Genomic DNA, 15,030 nt, shown 5'->3' with positions numbered 1-15,030 from the left:
TAAAATTAAACTCTCAGAATTCAAGATTTCATGGGGAGATTCACTTGCATTTCTAGCAGTTTATTATTTACGGAAACAAAATAAGAATAACTCAATGGTTTATGTGATATGAAAGACTCTTAGAAGGAATTATTTATGAGAACATACACTCATGTATTTAAACATATATATGAATATACATGTGTGTGCATATGTGTATATTCACATGCTGCATGTTTGAGTTCTAAAAATTGATAAGATGTTTATGAAGTTCTTGTCAACACATATGTACACGAAGTACAGAAGTTATCAACTATTTGCATAAGCATGATTCAGTCTTTGTGTTTTCTTTGCTGTGTGAAGTGTTAAGAGATTAGTGATTAGCAATTAATATTGAGCGTTTAATTTCATGAAAAAATATATATGTAACAATACATAATTATGACCACTGCTTTTGTTTCCACATGGATTTTCCATATCAGTGCATGTTTAAACATCAATATGTTTTTGGAATTATTTTTCTAAGAAAATGAGCATATATTTGTTACTTCATTCTTTGAATGTGATATGGATAGGAGCACACAAATTTGTTCTCATTTGATCTACAGATACTTTAGTAATTTTTTTGCTAAAATACAAACTAATTTGTATAAATGTGTGAGTGTACATGTTTCTAAGTATAAATGTATATGTGTGTGAAATGTGTGATGTTTGTGAGTGATGTGCATATGTGTTACACACAGGTATGCACACTACCTTCTGAGTGTCATTGTGTATTGGTGTATGAATGGACATGCTACATGTGAACAATGGCTGTATGGGAAGAATCTTAATAAGGCAAGATGAGACTAATTCAGTTCTCACACCTAAATGACCTGTCTACTTAAATTGCCCCCACAAAAGCCTTACAGGTTTTTCTCTGTGAGTACCAGCCTCAAGCAACCATCACCAGCCCTTTGTTTTATGTCCTGCTAAGCACACCCAGGATGTGACCCATTCTGGAAGCTGAGAAATGTTCTCTAAGGTGCATGCAGACCTCTAGTGTCCTGGGTACAGGGCCATTTATTCAAAAGCACTTTCTAGAGTGTATGTTATACAGAGACTCCTCAACATCCACGAGAAGATAGTCAGTGGTAACTAGAAATGCATTGTGAAGAAAGGACTAGAGTAAGAGTAAGACTAACATTGTGAGGAATCAACTGTGGGGTGTGCGTCAGGGTGGGTGAAGTGGACAAGGATGCTTTGAGAAAGAAATGAGTTGAAAACATTTCAGAGAAAGAGATAGGATCCAGAAGAAATTTAAAGAGAAACACAGTGTGTGTAAAGGGTTTAGGAAACATTTTACTTGACGTTGAATGTATGGAAAGGGTTACTATATCATAGCAATATATAATAAATCTTCTCTCGATGAGGTAAAAATCCTAATTAAATGAAATACAAAAATAAAAAGATAAATAATGGAGATAGCAGAGACTAAATCACACTCTAAACACAAGCATGATGTGAAGGACGATGTCACAGAAAGTTGGAGAACAAGAGGAACAAATGTCTGCACGGGAATACCATGATGCATGTAAAGTTGATGGCACAGAGAGAAAGAACATTCTTTGATAAAATGTAATACTTGAAGAGTATTAAAAAACAGCAACATATCTTCATATCTAAAGAGTCGCAGTAATGCTGACACATTCCAGTGCCTAAGTTTAAAAACAGCAGAAGTGATTTTAAAAAGTACTTGTCTGGATCCTGACCATGAAGGGGTTGATAAAGGACAGAGGCAGCCTAACAGTCATATTTGACAAAAAAAAGACCCACAATAATCCCAGATACTTAGCAAGCTGAGGTAGGAGGATTACAGAAGCTCATTAGTCTGAGATGAGCAGGGCAAGTAAGGGAACTGTCTCTAACAAGGAATGAGGATGTGGCTTTTATGTTTTAAGGCCATGAATAAACAAAGGGCCTTGGGCAAAGGATAGAGCTAAATTCTCAGATTGCATGTGAGAAATAGGAAAATACATAGAAAGGTACAGGAAGGCAGATAAATCGACAGCAAAGCCCAGGGTATGGCAGATAGGAGTCCCAGCGAGGAGCACTTCCTGGTCAGTAAGTAGAGAGGGTGAAATCTATGAGCCTCGATGTGGCTTCCTCAGCGACTGGCATGAAAGTATGCCTCATGACGAGGAAATGAAACATTAGAGCTGAGGCCTCAGTTCTAACTCTAGAACAGATCCTGGGTATTATTTTCTTGCCCCAAGCCATTTAATCCCATCATAATAAATCCTGGCCTACATATCCAAGTCTCTCTCTAGCATTTACACACAACTCTAATGATGTGGGAGATACTGGCTGATTTTTGAGGTTTTTAAAAACATACATAACACACTATTTCATATTTTTAAACAAGTTTTCTAAACTCTACAGTATTTCTTCAGTTGAGTCATTGACACTATTAAGGTTCCTTGCTCATTATTTCCATCTTCATGAACACTACTTGTTTGCTCTAGAAAGCACGGTCCTATATTCCTCTTTATGTCTTGAAAGTCTTACCCTCAGATACATAAACTTAACTGCAGACACTAATAATGAATTTATTACATTAGGGCCTTCCCAATTGCTTCCAGTGGGACTAAACAATTTCATAATCAAAAAACTTACAATCTAAGGTAGTTTCTAACAACCATTCCAGTAGAAATTTTTATTCTTTAAAGATATTTTTAATCTTACAGAATGTGTAAAAGAATGCTTTGTTTTTTAAAATTATTTATTTTAAATATTTACAATATTTAAAATACTATATTCTGTCAGTAATATTGAAATTAATTTGTTATGGGTTTACTTTCTTTTTATATTTTCTATGATAATTACAAACAATGCACAACATTCTTTTATATTAGCTTTTCCAACTGTTTATTGGTTACTTATAGTTCTTCAGGTAGGTCAAATTCTAAACTTCTCTCAGGAATGTAGGCTGAAATCTTTTTCCTGTGAATGAAATTGTTGTCCCATTTACCTATACATAGGGTACGCAGTTAATGTTACCCTTGTTTTTTTGTTTTCCATTTGGTTTTGTTTGGCTTGATTTCATCAAGATGGAGTATTTCTGAGTTGTTCAGCTGCCTATAAATCCACAATTTTTCATTCCACCTTCCAAGTACTGAAATCACATTTATGTAACATTGTATCTAGCCTAATTATTTAATTTAACATTATTGTGTTTGTTGATATTTTAATTTATGTGTTGGATACACTCTCATTTGTGTCAGATAAGTGTTTTTTATGATATTATAGGTAATATCTAAATTTTAAGGTAGTATCTTACAGATGGCAATAAAAAGATCCGCTGGTCTGTTAGGAATTTTCTGGCCATTTATTTACTGAGTTTTTAATCTACAAATCAGAAATATATCTGTATTCCTTTGGAGCTTTTAACCTCTTAACAAGTTTTTGTAATTTTCAGAATGTAAAGTTGATTTATTTTATGTATTATATGCTTTTAAAATACTGTTATAAGTACAATTACTTTCCTAATTTGATATCCAATTTATTCAGTGCTATCATATGGAAACATGATCAATCAGTGTTTGCTAGTAACCTTCATATTCTGTAGCTTTGTCAAACTCATTATTTTAATCATTACGTTTTAGTCAATGCCTAGAATTTCTACATAGGGGTGCATGGCAGGTATGGATAAAGATTATTGCAATGACTTCTGGCCAAACAAAAACTGAAATGTCTCCCTTTAATGTGTAACTAAGAACCTAGAGCATAATTTTCAATGCAAGAAAGGTGAATGTTTTCTTAAATCTGTCTATTTTTGTTTGTTTGTTTGTTTGTTTATTAACTTTACATCCAGAACCCAGTTTTCCCTCCTCCTCTTCACCCTTTCCCTCCCTCTCATCTCACCTCCCTCTACCCCCTCCTTTCTCCTCAGCGAAGGGGAGGCCTTCCACTGATATCAACTTGCCTTAGCATATCAAGTTGCAGTAGGACCAGGTACATTTTCTCCTATTGACAAGACAGCCCAGTCCTGGGAAAGGGATCCAAAGACAGGCAACAGAGTCAGAGACAGCCCATGTTGCAGTTGTTAGAGGTCCCACATGAAGAACAAGGTGCACATCTGTTTCATATGTGTAGGGAATCTAGTTCCATCCCATGCATGCTCTCTGGTTGGTGGTTCAGTCTCTGTGAGCCTCTATGAGCCCAGGTTAGTTGCTTCTGTGGGTTTTCTTATAGTGTGCTTGACCCCTCTGGCTTCTTACATCCTATTTCTCCCTCTTTCACAAGATTCCAAGCTCTGCCTGTTTTGGTGTGGGTCTCTACATCTGTTTCCATAAGCAGCTAGGTGAAGCCTCTCAGAGGACAGCTATGCTCCTTTCTGCAAGCATATTTCCCTGTGGTTTCTTCTTCCTAGTGTTTTGCCTTGGTTTAAAATCAAGATCACCCTACATAGCCTAAGTATACTGTGAAGTTAAATCTAAGACATATACTTAAGGAAAAGAAGGGATCATGAACCCAAGGGCTCACTGAGAAATAAATGATTTAAGAAAATATCTAATGTATCGATATGTCGTTAAAAGTCATTTTTATCAGTTTTCTCCAATGAAATGTCAATGGGTTTATCAACTATTTTCCAGGTCAGACCCCCATGTACAGGAGTAGTTGGCCAACATAATGAATTCAATAGTATTTTTGTGTCTTTTTGTTTCATTTTAGTTTATTATTATTATTTGCATCATCATCATTATTGGTCTTTGTTTGTTCTAATTTTCATATATTGTCTGTTTTGTTATTTGTTTTATTTTTAAGAGACAGAAATGAATTTGAGTGGGTAAGGAGGTAGGAGAATCTGGAAGGAGTTGGGAGAGGGGAAAGAGTAACATCAAAATATATTATATGAAAAAATTCAACATAGAACATGAACAATAACAACAAAACCATCTAGCTTATAAAAATAGTAATTGGCGACTTTACTGAGAATTGGTAATGGAGACCAAATGTGATTGTTAAGGAGCACAGAAGACAGGCAGCCTAGAGTTAAGAAGAGAAGCTAATCATGTTAGCATAGATCTTCTCCTGGATGTGTATCAAATAAAGAAGAACATTAAATTAGAAGAAAGTAGAGACCAAAACAGGGCTAAAGGAATACACATAAGCACAAAGAATAGCTATACAAAGCAAGCTACAGACAGGAGGGGTGTGAAGGGGTGGGGGTGGGCATGTATGCACTGTGTGAATGAGTCTGTGCCTAAAGGGGAGAGGCAGGTTGTGGTAAAATATATCTTCCAAAAACAAACAAATATATTCATGATCAAATAAACAAAATTACTTTTCAGGTTTCAGAGTGATCTTGAACTATGTCACCATTGTCCGCCCAAGATACCTCAAACATCAGCTCATTAATGGCCCCCACTTTTCTATTAGTGGGCCTGCCTGGCCTGGAAGCTGCACCATCCTGGTGGTCAGTGCCTCTCATCACTATCTACCTTCTCTCTGCCTTTGGCAATGGTACAATCCTCTGGATCATTGCCCTGGAGCCCACATTGCATCGACCAATGTACTTCTTCCTCTTCTTGCTTAGTGTGTCTGATGTTGGCTTGGCCACCGTGTTAATGCCCACCCTGCTAGGCCTGGCCTTTGCTGATGCTCACACTGTCCCTGCCTCAGCCTGCCTTCTACAGATGTTCTTTATCCATGTCTTTTCTGTCATGGAGTCCTCTGTCTTGCTCGCCATGGCCTTCGATCGGGCAGTAGCCATCTGCCGCCCTCTCCACTACCCAGTGATCCTCACCAATGGTGTCATTAGCAAGATTGCCGTAGCCATTGCTTTCCGATGCTTGAGTCTCCATCTGCCCCTGCCAATCCTGTTGGCTCGCATGCCATATTGCCGTCCACAGGTCCTGACACATTCTTACTGCCTGCACCCAGATATGGCTCGCCTAGCTTGCCCAGAAGCATGGGGTGCGGTCTACAGCCTGGTTGTGGTACTGTCAGCAATGGTACTAGACCCTCTGCTGATTTTCTTCTCCTATGGGCTGATTGGGAGAGCACTGCAAGGTGTGGGATCTGCTGAGGACCGCTGGAAGGCTGGGCAAACGTGTGCTGCTCACCTCTCTGCTGTGCTTCTCTTCTACATACCCATGATTCTCTTGGCACTCATTGACAGATTCAAGCTGCCACTCCCTCCGCCTGCTCACACGCTCCTCTCCTATGTCCACTTCCTGCTCCCTCCACTGATGAACCCAGTTCTCTACAGTGTCAAGATGAAGGAGATTAGAGAAAAAATTCTCAAGAGGTTACTACCCACAAAGGTGGGCTGTGCTTAGTGAAGAAAGATTCTCCTATATGGTTGTGGTAAAGAACTCCCAACACAAAGGCTTCCATGACTGAAAACTCGCTTCACTGCAGCTGACAGGTCACTTTGGTCCATACATGTCTATACACAACTTAGTTACTTTTTTCTACAACTGTATATGAACATGTTGAAGAAAAAAAAAAAGTCCCAGAGAATTAAAGTGAGCCATCTACTGTGGTACTATCTATAAGTGACATTAGGCAAAGCTGGATTCTGTACCATACCACAGTCATCCTAGTGAGGCCATGTTTGTTAATTCTATAACTGTATACCATGTAACTGAGAAAAGTGGAGGAATTAAACTACATGGAAGAAGAGAGGTAAGATAAGCCTCCTCCCCAGCTGGATGGAGGAGAGTTTTCACCTGAGTTGCTACTCATACGTAGTATTCGTAGTGATAATCAAAGGAACAAGCACTTTTTTTCATTCTCTTCATACCAAGAAATTACCATATCAGCCTAGGGAAAAAACAATTATGTATTTTTCATTACTCATTTTTCAATTTTTTAATCAGAATTTTAATATATGCAAATTTGTGGTTAAAATCCCTTGCACTTGAGAAAAATAACAGGTAAAGATAGATTTACATCATTCAAAGTTACATCATTAAAAGTTGGGCTTCTAATTAATGTTAGTAACTATAATGTCCTGAGCAGAGAATGATAGTTATATACCTCTAATACAAATACTTAAAAGACTGAGGTAACAGGATTGTAAACTCTAGGCCAGCATCAAAACTATATGAAATGAGTGTGTATGTATGTTTGCTATGCAATTTACACACTGTTTGTGGGATGTCTTCATTCTCAGTTCTTTACCTCCTAATAAGACTATTGCATATCCTCACCCACACCAACTATTTCCACTGAGACTTTGAAATTGGACACCTGATTTTCTCTATCCTATGTATTTGTTTTAAAATAGAGTATTAATAAATGTGATGAGAGAAGGAATCTTCAACAAGATTTGACTTACTGTGCTATGGAAAGTCCTTCATCTCTCTACCTGGCCTCTAGAACACATTCTAGGTCACAGTCCAGACCTGAGAAAATCTGCACCCTGAGGCAAGTGACTGACACTTGCAGACCCGAGGCAAGCCATGAAAGTCAAATCAGTCTAGATCAAGAGGACATTTGCCCATCTAGAGACTACATGTGCCATAACTGTGCAAATGAACTTTGTGGATGGTGCTCAACAAAAATGAACTAACACAATTTAATTTCTGTTCCATTCTACAGGTATAGAATGTTTTCTCAATTTTTCCTTATGTTATCATGACTATTAATATGAGGAGTTTTCCTTGTTTATAACATAACAATTTTTGAATATTCTACATATATTGGAGGGAGATACAGAATCAGTTTTTTATTTTATTTCCTTAGAGAACATACTTGGTAACAAACATACAAGAATGACGACTTCAGACAATCATGGAATACTTGCAGAAACTCTAAACTGAACTTTGTTTTCTTTATTTTAATTAAAAAAGAAATTTTGTATACAATATATTGTGATTATTTCCTTCCCTTTTTCTTTTTTTATATTTTTTATTATGTATTTTCCTCAATTAAATTTCCAATGCTATCCCAAAAGTCCCCCATACCCTCCCCCCCTTCTCCCCTACCCACCCATTCCCATTTTTTGGCCCTGGCGTTCCCCTGTACTGGGGCATATAAAGTTTTTGTGTCCAATGGGCCTCTCTTTCCAGTGATGGCCGACTAGGCCATCTTTTGATACATATGCAGCTAGAGCCAAGAGCTCCAGGGTACTGGTTAGTTCATAATGTTGTTGCACCTACAGGGTTGCAGATCTCTTTAGCTCCTTGGTTACTTTCTCTAGCTCCTCCATTGGGGGCCCTGTGATCCATCCAATAGCTGACTGTGAGCATCCACTTCTGTGTTTGCTAGGCACCGGCATAGTCTCACAAGAGACAGCTATATCAGGGTCCTTTCAGCAAATGCTTGCTAGTGTATGCAATGGTGTCATCGTTTGGAGGCTAATGATGGGATGGATCTCTGGATATGGCAGTCTCTAGATGGTCCATCCTTTTGTCTCAGCTCCAAACTTTGTCTCTGTAACTCCTTCCATGGGTAATTGTTTCCAATTCTAAGAAGGGGCAAAGTGTCCATACTTTGGTCTTCCTTCTTCTTCAGTTTTATGTGTTTTACAAATTGTCTCTTATATCTCAGGTATACTAAGTTTCTGGGCTAATATCCACTTATCAGTGAGTAAATATCATTTGAGTTCTTTTGTGATTGTGTTACCTCACTCAGGATGATGCACTTCAGGTCCAACCATTTGCCTAGGAATTTCATAAATTCATTCTTTTTAATAGCTGAGTAGTACTCCATTGTGTAAATGTACCACTTTTTGTATCCATTCCTCTGTTGAGGGGCTCCTTCCCTTTTTCTGATGATCATTCCCTTCTGCTTTTTCTGATGGCTGAAATCCCTCCAAGATAATTAGTGCAGACTTCATTAATTCAAGTGACTGTGCATTTGAAGTCATGAATGGATTATAGTTTAGTCAAATGCTTATTATTAATGAGCATTAAGCTTTAAAGATGTCTTCAGGGAGTTCCATAGAGACAGGCCAGGGCAAGCAAGAGGCCACCTGTCACTGCGGGACTCTGTGCCTTGTGGAGGAAAATCAACTAAACATGGGCAAAGAATCCTAAAAAGCCAAGAGATAAAAAACTCCTCATACATATTCTTTGTGCAAGCCTGCTGTGAGGAGCATAAGAAAAAGCATCCAGACACTTCTGTCAACTTCTCAGAGTTCTCCAAGAAGTGCTCAGAGAGGTCAGACCATGTCTGCTAGAGAAAAAGGGAAATTTGAAGACATGGCAAAGGCTGATAAGGTTATGAAAGAGAAATGAAAACCTACATCCCCCACAAAGAGGAGACCAAAAAGAAGTTCAAGGACCCCAATGCACCCAAGAGGCCTCCTTCAGCCTTCTTCTTGATCTGTTCTGAGTACTGCCCACAAGTCAAAGGCGAGCTTCCTGGCTTGTCCATTGGTGATGTTGCAAAGAAACTAGGAGAGATGTGGGAAAGCACCACTGAGGATGACAAGCAGCCCTATGACAAGAAGGCTGCCAAGCTGTAGGAGAATTACAAAAAGGATATTGCTGCCTACAGAGCTAAAAGAAAAGCTGATATAGAGAAGAATAAGGGAGTGATCAAGGCTGAAAAGAGCAAGAAAAAGAAAGAAGAAGAGAAGGAGGAGGATGAAGAGGAGGAGGAAAAGGAGGAAGAAGAGGAAAAAGAAGATGAAGAAGATGATGAATATGTTGGTTCTAGCACAGTTTTTTTTCTTGTTTATAAAACATTTAATAACCCCTGTACACAATTCACTCCTTCTATAGAAAAAATTGAACTGTAAGGCTGTGTAAGATTTTTAAAAACCATACAATGTCTTTTTTTGTATATTGACACACTACTGAATATGTCTTTAGATAGCTCTGTCCTGGTGGTATTTTCAATAGCCTTGTCTGGTACAGTCTGAGGGCTATAAAATTGGCATGTAAATTTAAAGCAGGTTTCTGTTGGTGCACAGCACAAATTAGTTATATATAGGGACAGTAGTGTTGTTTTGTTTGGGGGGTGTTATTTTTCACCTTCAGTTGTCTCTGATGTAGCTTAACTGTTCTGTTAACTGAACATCACTTTGTAATTGCAAAAGAAAATTACAGTTCTTTTGTTGACATTCTGAATGCTTCTAAGTAAATAAATATTTTTAATTTTTAAAAAAGATGTCTTGCCTTCTTTCCATTTCTCTCTTTCTCAATGTTCCCTAAACCTTAGTGTGGAAGAGGAAGTACAATCGTCTTATTTAAGACTGACCCTCAGCTACCACTTATTCTTAGCATATTCACCACTTTGGGTCTGTGAATTCATTGTCATTTACTACAAAGAGAAAATTCTTGGGCCTTTGAGATTGCTCAGAAGGTAAGAGCACTGGCTGATCTTCTGAAGGTCCCGAGTTCAAATCTCAGCAACCACATGGTGGCTCGCAACCATCTTTAATGAGATCCAATGCCCTCTTCTGGTGTGTCTGAAGTCAGCGACAGTATATTTATGTATAATAATAAACCAATCTTTAAAAAAAGAGAGAAAATTCTTTCACTAAGTCTGGAAGTAGCTTTTTTTTATGGATATACACAGAGATTTGGAATGCAATTTGATCCTGTGTCAATTTATTTAAACAACAGTGGTGTATTTTCTCCCCTTGGACCTGTTCCCCATATAGTATGGATTGTTGACAAGCTTTATAATAACAGATATGTCTCCCTTTTGTTGTGTGAGGCTTAAGTACAACCAGAGCACGTTTGGTTACTCCCAGGATAATTGTGCCACTATTGCACCAACAGACATAGCTTGCCTGGTTTTGAAGTTTGTAGGGCTCACAACTGAGTAAAAGTATTTGTCATTACTCCCTTAGCACCTTTTGGAACATTAATATCCCTCAGGCAGGAAGTTTCCAATTCTATACCTACTGGTTTTCTTTATATCTTGCAGCCCAGGTATATCACATTTTCAAAAATAAGGTCTTAAACCCTAGTTTTGATGGGCAAAACAAACAAACAAACAAACAAACAAACCTGACAAGATCTTGTGTTGTTTGGGGACCTATAGGATCTTCCTGACCAATAACTCCTACAGAATTATTCCCTATATGGCACTGAAGATTTTCAGTAACCATTGCTTCTGAGAGCATCAGTAACTACCCATGCAACAAACCTCCCTTCAATTTATCTTTCGTATTTTTTATCGGATTACAGAATAGTATGTTTCCATATGGCTTCTTCATAACCCTTCTTTTTGGTTAGCTTTCCTAAACTCACTGCTCATCTCCTCAGTCTCCCATACCCCGCCCTGCTGTAACATTTCCCTTACACTCTACTTTCATTTGGCCTGTCTTCTACCAGCTCCTTCCCAAAAAGTACATCATCAACATCACTTTCATTTTCCAGACTCCATGGGTATTTCAAGTTAAACAAACAAAAGATTCAGTCAGTGCTAGCATTCACATACAAAAAACATGTGCCATTTGTCCTTTGGAGTCTGGGTTGGGTTGACTCACTCATAACTTTTTTCAGTTTCATCTATATTCACAAAAATTACATCATTTTGGATTTCTTTACAATGGAAGAGATTCAATGGAAGAATCCCTCTTTTTATTTTTTCCTTTTTTATTAGATATTTTCTTTATTTACATTTCAACTTTTATCCCCTTCCCCCATTTCCCCTCCAAAAACCCCCCTATCCCATCTGCCCCTCCCCAGATCACTAACACACCCACTCCCACTTCCCTGTCTGTCCTGGGGTTCACCTACACTGGGGCATCAAGCCTTCACAAGACCAAGGGCCTCTCCTCTCACTGATATCCCACAAAGTCATCTTCTGCTACATATGTGACTGAAGCCATGAGTCCCTCATTGTGTACTCTTTAGTTGGTTGTTTAGTTCCTGGGAGCTCTGGAGTACTAGTTGTTTCATATTGTTGTTCCTCCTATGGGGCTGCAAATCCCTTCAGTTCCTTGAGTACTTTCTCTGGCTCCTTCATTGGGGACTCTGTTCAGTCCAATGGATGGCTGTAAGCATCCACTTCTGTATTTGTTGGGCATTGGCAGAGCCTCTCAGGAGACAGCTATATCAGGGTCCTGTCAGCAAGCACTTGTTGGCATCCACATTAATGTCTGGTAAAGTAACTGTATGGGATGGCTCCCTAGGTGGAACAGTCACTGGATGGCCTTTCCTTCAGTGTCTGCTCCAAACGTTGCCTCCGTATCTCCTCCCATATTATTTTGATCCCCCTTCTAAGAAGAACCGAAGTATCCACACTGTGGTCTTCATGGAAGAATCCCTCTATCCCACAAAATTCTTTATATTTCTGCAGCATTAGTTTTTTCTACTGATGTGTAGAGAGGAGAGAGCCTTTACAGAGTCAAGGTAATGACTACTCCAGCTAACTTCAGCAGAACAAGGGGAACATTGGCCCTGGGTTTCATTACCTACTGAATACACTTTGCTAATCTGATTCAAGATTTTTCTCATCACACAAACTTCATGATTTGATATTTGTTTTGTGTTGGTTCGTTGTTAACATCAATTTTACAGTATTTGGATTCATCAGGGAAGAAGAAAAGAGAGTTGTCATGATCAGATTGCCTGTGGTCATGTCTGTGATTGGTGATTGATGTAAGACGGCCCAGCTTACTATAGACAGTCTGAACTGTATAAGAAAGGCAGCTAAGCTCAAGCTACTTAGTGTGCCAGAAAGCATCACTCTTCCATTGCTTCTGCTTCAGATTCTTGCCTTGTGTTCCTGCTCTTACCTCCCTCAGAGATAGATTGTGACCTAGAAGAATAAGCTGAATAAACACTTACTCCAAGTTGCTGTGGTTGGGATGTTATTTCACAGTGAAAGCAATCAAATAAAGAGGTGTCCTGAAGGGGGAGTGGGTGGGTAGGGGAGTGGGTGGGTATGGGGGACTTTTGGTATAGCATTGGAAATGTAAATGAGCTAAATACCTAATAAAAAATGAAAAAAAAGAGGTGTCCTGATTTTATATCCCTTTGTGCTACCTTTTTACCAACATTCCCTCATTTACTTTCAAATTTCAGTGCAAATTGATACACATCCACCAAGCACATATTATAGAAAAGTTATATCACTGATAAGAGATTTAAAAGTGCACAATCTATAGCTCCTTTCTGTGAAGGAATTCATTCAATATTTGGTGTAAGATTCATCAACATGTGTAACTTGGAGTTGTAAATTATCCTCCAACTCCTGAGATACAGTTCTCTATCCCCTAACTTTTACCATGATGCTAACAAATGCCAAGCATTTGTTAATTTATCATAATTTATCACTCTAAAGTTGATTCCACCATAAATCAGGATGGACAAATGGCAGTTTGTATAGTTTCCTTTTCACATAACCCTAGAACATAATGCTCAATCAGTAATTGGTATGTTAAATTACCCAGGATGTCAGTAATAGGAGTACTGACTCACAAGCTTACAGCAGTGCTGATTCTGCAATGTCATGGTCTCAGCAATGCTCAGGGTGACACCTGTATTGCAACAGTGAACAGCAAAGAACAGACTCAGACAAACTCAGACATGTGGTAAAGGGTTTAATGCAACATATAGAATATCAAAATAAGAGACAAATACAGAGATGTTAAACAGTTCTGGTGTCTTTTGGGCTTCTCCCAGACACAATGGAAAACCACATCTCCTAGATTTTCTTTAGAAGATTGTGCAAATTCTTATTGTTCAATTTTGTACCTAGGGATAGATGTCTTCAACCATCCAAATAACAATTAACGATTTCATAGAGGTTCTGTAAAATATGAAGCTTCTTCCTTCTTCAAAACAGAAAAGCAATAGTACAGATTGATTGTAACAAACTATAGGTCTATGAGGTAAATGGAATAATCTCCTTTGAGGATGAAACACTGCTGTCTCTCTAAAGTAGCCTATTGTACAGAAAATGCAACTTCTAATAACATTGTTCCAATTACTTAGAATGCAGACCCAGTTTTTCTAAAACTTTTACTCTTATCTGCCTAGTTTTAACACAATACACAATGGGATTCATCAAAGGTGGTACCAGCAAGAAAGCATCTGCTATCAGAATCATAGCTAATGGAGATTTATGTTTTGCAAAGCGATGCATGGTAGCTAAGGTAATGATAGGGACATAGAAAATGAGCACAGCACAGATATGGGATACACAAGTATTAAGAGCTTTGAGCCTCTCCCCATGGGATGCAATACCCAACACTGTCTTCAAGATGAACACGTAAGACACAGCAATGAACACACTGTCTGACATCATGCAGAGTGCAACGAACAGCCCATAGTAAAAGTTAACCCTGTTGTCAGAGCACGCCAGCTTCATGACATCCTGGTGGAGACAATAGGAGTGTGACAAGAGGCGTTTATTGCAGTATCTGAGTCTCTTTAAAGTGAATGGAAGGGGAAGCACCAGGAGAATGCTTTTAACAGAAAAGGCTAGCCCAATTTGCACAACCCTGGAGCTTGTGAGGATGGCACTGTATCTTAGGGGGTGCCGAATGGCTACAAAGCGATCAAAGGACATAATGAGGAGCACTGAAGATTCCATGTCTGTGAATCCATGGATGAAGAATTCCTGGGCAATGCAGGCATCAGTGGAAATCCCCATGGCATTGAACAAGAATATTCTTAGCATAGTGGGGATGGAGGAGAAAGACAGACCTAGATCAGAGAAGGCCAACATGGAGAGAAAATAGTACATGGGCTCATGCAGAGAAGGCTCTGTTCTGATGACACAGAGGATGGTGCAGTTTCCCAGGATAGCTGTCAGGTACATGAGGCAGATAGGGATGGAAATCCAAATGTGCATATGCTCAAAGCCTGGGATCCCAATCAGTAGGAATGAAGAGATTTCGACCTCGGAGGTATTGAGAATCATCACAAATATGTGCCTTGGTCAGCTGCTGCAGGACCTACAGTGCCATCAACAATCGAAAATATTATCTCTTAGTTAATATAATTATTACAAAACACAAGTTAAATTTAATATAGTCAAATTAGGGGATACAAATAAATAACTTTGAAACAGTTTCTTCATAGTATTAATTTAAGACCTTTCTATTCTTTTTATATAGAAATTTACTTTTATTTTAATATATATTTATAA

General features: G+C 38.5%; 2 protein-coding genes and 1 pseudogene across 2 annotated transcripts; 2 read left to right on the top strand and 1 right to left on the bottom strand.

Annotated features, from left to right (window-relative positions):
• Window positions 1-5,333: 5,333 nt before the first annotated feature.
• Window positions 5,334-6,302, top strand: Olfr571 (olfactory receptor 571). Its single transcript, NM_147085.2, has one exon. It carries the CDS (start codon window positions 5,334-5,336, stop codon window positions 6,300-6,302), a length of 969 nt encoding a protein of 322 aa, NP_667296.2.
• Window positions 6,303-6,637: 335 nt separating this feature from the next.
• LOC115486496 lies at window positions 6,638-9,715 on the top strand (annotated as a pseudogene).
• Window positions 9,716-13,784: 4,069 nt separating this feature from the next.
• Window positions 13,785-14,829, bottom strand: Olfr570 (olfactory receptor 570). Its single transcript, NM_147110.2, has one exon. The coding sequence runs from the start codon at window positions 14,800-14,802 to the stop codon at window positions 13,864-13,866; it is 939 nt and encodes a 312-aa protein (NP_667321.1). The 5' UTR covers window positions 14,803-14,829; the 3' UTR covers window positions 13,785-13,863.
• Between the last annotated feature and the right edge of the window lie 201 nt (window positions 14,830-15,030).

The sequence above is a fragment of the Mus musculus genome, chromosome 7, assembly GCF_000001635.26.
Source record: "Mus musculus strain C57BL/6J chromosome 7, GRCm38.p6 C57BL/6J".
Lineage (NCBI taxonomy): Eukaryota > Metazoa > Chordata > Mammalia > Rodentia > Muridae > Mus > Mus musculus.
Note: the sequence above shows the minus strand (reverse complement) of the source record. Positions and strands in the feature narration are given on the sequence as shown.